General features: G+C 35.5%; 1 protein-coding gene across 1 annotated transcript; it reads left to right on the top strand.

Annotated features, from left to right (window-relative positions):
- The first annotated feature begins 934 nt into the window (after nt 1–934).
- LOC137918754 (clavesin-2-like) lies at nt 935–2,946 on the top strand. Its single transcript, XM_068761642.1, has one exon. The coding sequence runs from the start codon at nt 1,007–1,009 to the stop codon at nt 1,997–1,999; it is 993 nt and encodes a 330-aa protein (XP_068617743.1). The 5' UTR covers nt 935–1,006; the 3' UTR covers nt 2,000–2,946.
- Nucleotides 2,947–5,700: the final 2,754 nt, after the last annotated feature.

Raw genomic sequence — 5,700 nt, 5'->3', positions numbered from 1 at the left:
ACGATTTTCGGCCATCCGTTTATACGTTACGTATAAGGCTTCGTCGAAACTGTGGTACGAAGAGGTTATCTGTCTCTTTCACCCGCATGTAGTCCGTCCCTCACGTACTCGTCGTCATCGCAGAAACCAACCAGCCAATTGACCGGTATAACGTCAACCTTCAGTTTTTCTTTTATTTATAACTCGCTTCGCTTGGGTAAGTAGTGCTCCATTTGAACGCCGGATCGTACTTGCCAATCTACTTAATACTTAACACTTGTTTAGGAATAATGCTGAAAGCAGTTCAATTAATATAAATATTTTTAGTAATGTTTATACAATGAATTATTACTTTCGACTTCTTAATTAATCGCATTATTCAAATAAATAATAGAATCTATTTGGGTTGACTTACAGTGTTTTTGATAAAAATTATTTCAAAACAAAACAACAAAATTTACGTGATAATAATTCAACATTACGTGATGAAATTATCTTATTGAATCGTAATCATAGCTAATTTGATATAAAATATCTGAAAACAAAATCAATTATTACTTTGAAAAATAAAGCAAATTATATGCTTTTGATCTAGTTCACGGACCCTTCCGCTCCGTGAACTCAGTACCGACGAAGCTGTAAAAGCATTAGGGCTAACAGCATTAACATCTTCAGAAACAATATATATGCTTTTAATACTTGGTTAATTTTTTAATAGTATAGCGATAATTTTTTGCCTACGATTTGATACCTACATATTAAATATCAGTATACTATTTGTATGAAATCGTGAAAAATAAAAGTTTCTAATAGTTTGTGCTCAACGTTTAAAGTCAAGTGTCATTGTGCAAGTAACTTGCGTAGATGTTGTTTGTGAAGGGAACACGGCGTGGTTTAATGAACGGGCAGCGATGGCGGCGGCGCGCGCCCCGAACGCGCTGCGCAGTCGGCCTCGAGCAGCTCGCGGCGCGCGCGCAACTACACGCCACGCCGGTGAAAGGCCGCATGAGTCATAGCGACGCCAGACATGAACGAGTACGCCGAATATGATTGGAGGCTGCAACAAATGCAGAACGAGCGCCTTTGTGACGTATCGAGGAAGCGACTCACAGAAGGAGATAGACAACGAGCACTCGACGGATTGAAGGAGGCCGTAGATTCCAGCCTCAACCTCGCCCTGCGCGACAAGAGTCGATGTCAAGATGACAACTTTTTACGGCGGTTTTTATACGCGCGCAAACACGACGTGCAGCAGAGTTTTGAACTATTAGTTCGGTACCACCAGTACCGACGTGAGCATCCCGAACTTTGGGCGGCTGCAGACGGAGGCGTGTTACGTGCCTTGGCTGATGGTTTGCCGGGTGTATTGGCGCAACGTGATCGCCGCGGCAGATGCGTTCTCCTCATGTTTGCCTCCAACTGGACGCCGCACGCATGCCCCCTGCTTTCTGTGTACCGTGCATTACTACTCACTTTGGAACGGACGATAACTGATGTACAAAATCAAGCTAACGGTTATGTTATTATAGTTGATTGGACCGAGTTCACGTTTAAACAATCCTGCAGTTTGCAAGCAAAAGTTTTAAAACTAATGATCGACTGCCTCCAAGATTGTATGCCTGTTCGATTCAAAAGCATACATTTCATTGGACAACCATGGTATGTAGAAACTGCATTAGCTGTTATTAAACCATACTTGAAAGCAAAGACAAGAGAGAGGATTGTTCTTCATGGAAACAATCTGTCGACTTTGCATGATGCATTACCCCTGGACATCTTACCTGCTGAATTGGGTGGAGAAGGACCTTCTTATAATTCGGAACGTTGGTTAAAAGAGTTCTGTCAATGTGAGAATATAGATCCGTCACCCGTACCTACAATAACAGCAAATGCACCGGTTGATAATGATTTACCCGCTGCTAAATTAGACAAAGCATACATACATAAAGACAATCAAAACTTTTCATTTCACGGGAACGAAAAGAGCGCAAAGTCAGAATTATTGCGTGATAAAGACTGACCTTTTGGTGCATCGTGATTGCTACGCTATACGAAGGACAGATGAGTCGTGATCACCTTCCTTACGGTGTTTTCGCGTATTATTGTGCACGTATTTTGTGATATCGAGTGTAACGATACTTAATGATTTGTATCGCTGGGGACCAAACTAGTTATTCGAAAGCATGGTATTATCGCGAAATATGATACTTTATATATAAGGTTTCTGTTTTAAGTATTGACTTTAATCAATTTGCTTTAACATTTAATATTGGAGAACTTAATGACCTCGCTTAGTGCATATGACAAACATTAATTAAGTTTTCGTTGATGTCATTTGGTTATGTTGGGTAACATTTGTTTCTTCCGCATGCATGGGCCTAACGGTTTTGAGCTCTCGTTTTAGATATTCATCCGTATAAATACCCTACAGTATCGCATCGATTTTATATGCAAATTCCAATAGCCAAACCATATTTAAAAGCACCTTTATACTCATTTCAATATGTCGTTATTTAAATTAAATAATTACTCAGTAAACTATGAACCTTCTTATCTATCTTGTAGTTTGTTGGTAAACTGGTGTATTGAGAAATTGTTAATTTTTGTGAGGCTTGTGCGCATTTACTATTGTTTAAGTTCCAAAAACGTCAATGTGGTATGACTCAAATGGACGTTGTATTGTACAAAGTGATTTAAATTCTGTGTATGTCCGACCATTCAAATGGAACAGTATTAAATTATTTTAATTTGACTCCGTTGATATCGGGTGTTGTTTTGTTTTACTGGCGTATTGTTAGTGAAGAAATATCGAATATGTGTCTTAAATTATCATGCTCTCTTAGATTAAGTTTGTACTCCAATAGCTTGTTTAAAAGTTGGATATATTCCATGTATCTCAATCTGTGAACTACTATTTATGTGTATGTTACACCTACTATATAATTACAACAAATTCTGGCGCTTGAAACATGATATTATGAATTATAACATTGATTAAATCATTTGTATTTTATTAATTACATCAAAATTATTCAGTAGTAAAATTAAAAAGTTAATGAACCATATTTTTTAACAATCACGTAATCAATCTTTTATTAGTATTAATGAACAGCAACGAATTCAATAAAATTGCTTTAATATAGTTAAAATATTCCAAAGAAATTTTGGATTCTTAACCTTTATGAAACTCTCTTTTGTGTTAATTAGCACCCTACACCTATTATTTAAAATGTCGAAAAGAATATAATGTAAACAGTTTATTCTTTTCGATATTTATATCATGAACGTTTCCAAAATAATTATGACAATAAAATATTTATCAGACAGTATTAAGGAGACTTGAATTATATTAGAAACTTTTATTCTCTAATTTGGCCTTGAATTATTGCGCGATACTTTTATAGCTAACAGATAATTAAATATCTGAAATGAAATTAAAAAGTTGATGAAAAGTACATCCAATGGATGTCCATTCAAGGTATAGTTAAAAATTATGGAAAAATGAAATTGAGATCAAGCTACCGTAATTTATTTCAGTAAAATATTGCAGTATAGAAGAGATCAATTAGTTCAATTTGCTGGGTTGGTTCATACAGATCACGTCAGCCGTCACACTTGGCGATGCGTGGACAATGGGCGAGTCGGCGCACGCGCACGCCGCATGTGAGTCACGTGGTACTTCCGTCGCTGCAACGGAAGGTGCCACCACCGATTGTCACTTTAAATTCTTGGTTAAAGTTGTAATATATTTTTGTTAGTTCGACAACCTTTGTATTAACACAACATTAATATGACCAAAGAGTAAAATTCAGGATAGATCGGTCAAACCCTTGTTTGTAATAATGCAAAAGGTGGTACAAAGAGTTTTATAAAATGTTCAAAAACAGACACGGAAAACTCTTTAGATAAAATATCGAATAGCTAATGTAATCTAAATTTTTATATTTTAGTATGTATTGCTTAAAGAAGGACAGTAAGCAAAAGGTTGGTGGCGAAATTGATTTGCGAACCGTATAAGGCCGACATACGCCAGCAGACATTTAACGGAAATAATCATGATCATCATTTCAGCCGTAAGAGGTTCACTGGATGTCGGACTCCGCTATAGATTTTTAATAGGGTCGGTGGGAAGCGGCCTGGTTCCACTGTCTTCCAATGACAATAACAGAAACACTTCACAATATTAGGGCTACAGCGGCCATTTGTTCTACGCTTAAAATTATTTTGAAATATTGTGATAAAAATAGTTTATTTACCACAAAAGTAAACGAATGAAAAACAATTATTACAGGAACTCAGCAAGCAAATGTTGTATTATTGTTTACTAAAAAAATCTTATTTACTATTGCTTGTTGTTTAAAATGAAAAACCAATGCCACGGCGGCCTTCGCGCATCTTCGTCCTGTCTGACAGTCATGTAAACTAAGTCAATGGAGTATGCAGAAGAACTTTCGATCCGAACGGAAATCGGTCCTACTATTAGGGAGTAAAACGTGGAAGAAAACAGAAAATTCGCGAGAGGGGTCAAAATCTTTTTCAACTGGCGATATCGTCGAAGCTAAAAGCTTAAGTTTGTTATATCTTTCTCCAGGCTTCTTAAAATTACTAAACCTTTTATGGAGAAATTCGGACGGTGTTATATACTTCCATGCAATGTCTGAGTTACCATGTTAAACTTTAACATATAAAAATATTCAATTACAGTGAGAAGAATTTTTAAGTGATATTAAATTATATCAGAGTTTGTTGTGGATTCTTTATAGATCAAGACTCATTAGAAGAGAATAAGTTGAATAAACCATTTTAGTTGAGTGCAATCTAGTTTTAGTTTCTTATAAATTGGACTCTTGGTATTCTTTTCATTACGTACACAAATGATCACTGTAAACATAAAATAAGTAGATAACAATGTGTTGATAAATGAATAATTGGAGTGTTCAGGCCTGGTAAAATATTCATAGTTGATGTCCTGTAGAAGTACCATTAAAGAATAATCTAACTACAGATCGAACAGCGCAAGTGGATACAGACTTCGGCTCACAAAAGGCATCTGATCATTCATTAATGCAAGCAATTTTTGGAACCGTTGAGGAAAAAATTACCGTTGCAGAACCATACTGAAACAAAAGCAAAACTACAGAGTATGGATCAATGTAAAGCGAGAGGCTCAAGACAGTTCAAACTGGAATTTTTTTTCGACATCTTCGACCCACTACAGGCTACGTTAGATTATAAGTAGAATCAGTAAATAAGAACGACACACGATACATATAAAATATGCAAATGATATCATTTGGTACTGTCTATGTTAGATAATATAGAAAAACATTTAAAGGCTACTTAAACAAATGAAAGAGATGATCACAACATGATGATTTACTTTAAAATGAATATTGTAACTATGAAAAATTAAAAAAAAAAGTTTTACGCTAATGTACAGAATCCTTGTATTGGGTAAACTTTAAAATTTCGAGCTACATTTTGGGCCTTAAAATCACAATAACTATAATATTTGTGAGTATGCTCGGGAGTTATCGTATTTAAAGAACACGTATTATCTTTCGACAGCAAGGTCGAGTATATCGGATTATGAATATGTACTTAAGACACATCTGGAGTTATTATGGTTTAAACTTCCATATTTTAAAGTTCCACAATATATCTGAGACCTTCCTTTACTTAGTTTTAAATTTGAATTAAAAATACTATTAAATAAAACTT

This window comes from Battus philenor, unplaced genomic scaffold, assembly GCF_028537555.1.
Source record: "Battus philenor isolate CCGP_79_NKW_IND1 unplaced genomic scaffold, ilBatPhil1.0.hap1 SCAF_15, whole genome shotgun sequence".
In the NCBI taxonomy this organism is placed as follows: Eukaryota; Metazoa; Arthropoda; class Insecta; order Lepidoptera; family Papilionidae; genus Battus; species Battus philenor.
Note: the sequence above shows the minus strand (reverse complement) of the source record. Positions and strands in the feature narration are given on the sequence as shown.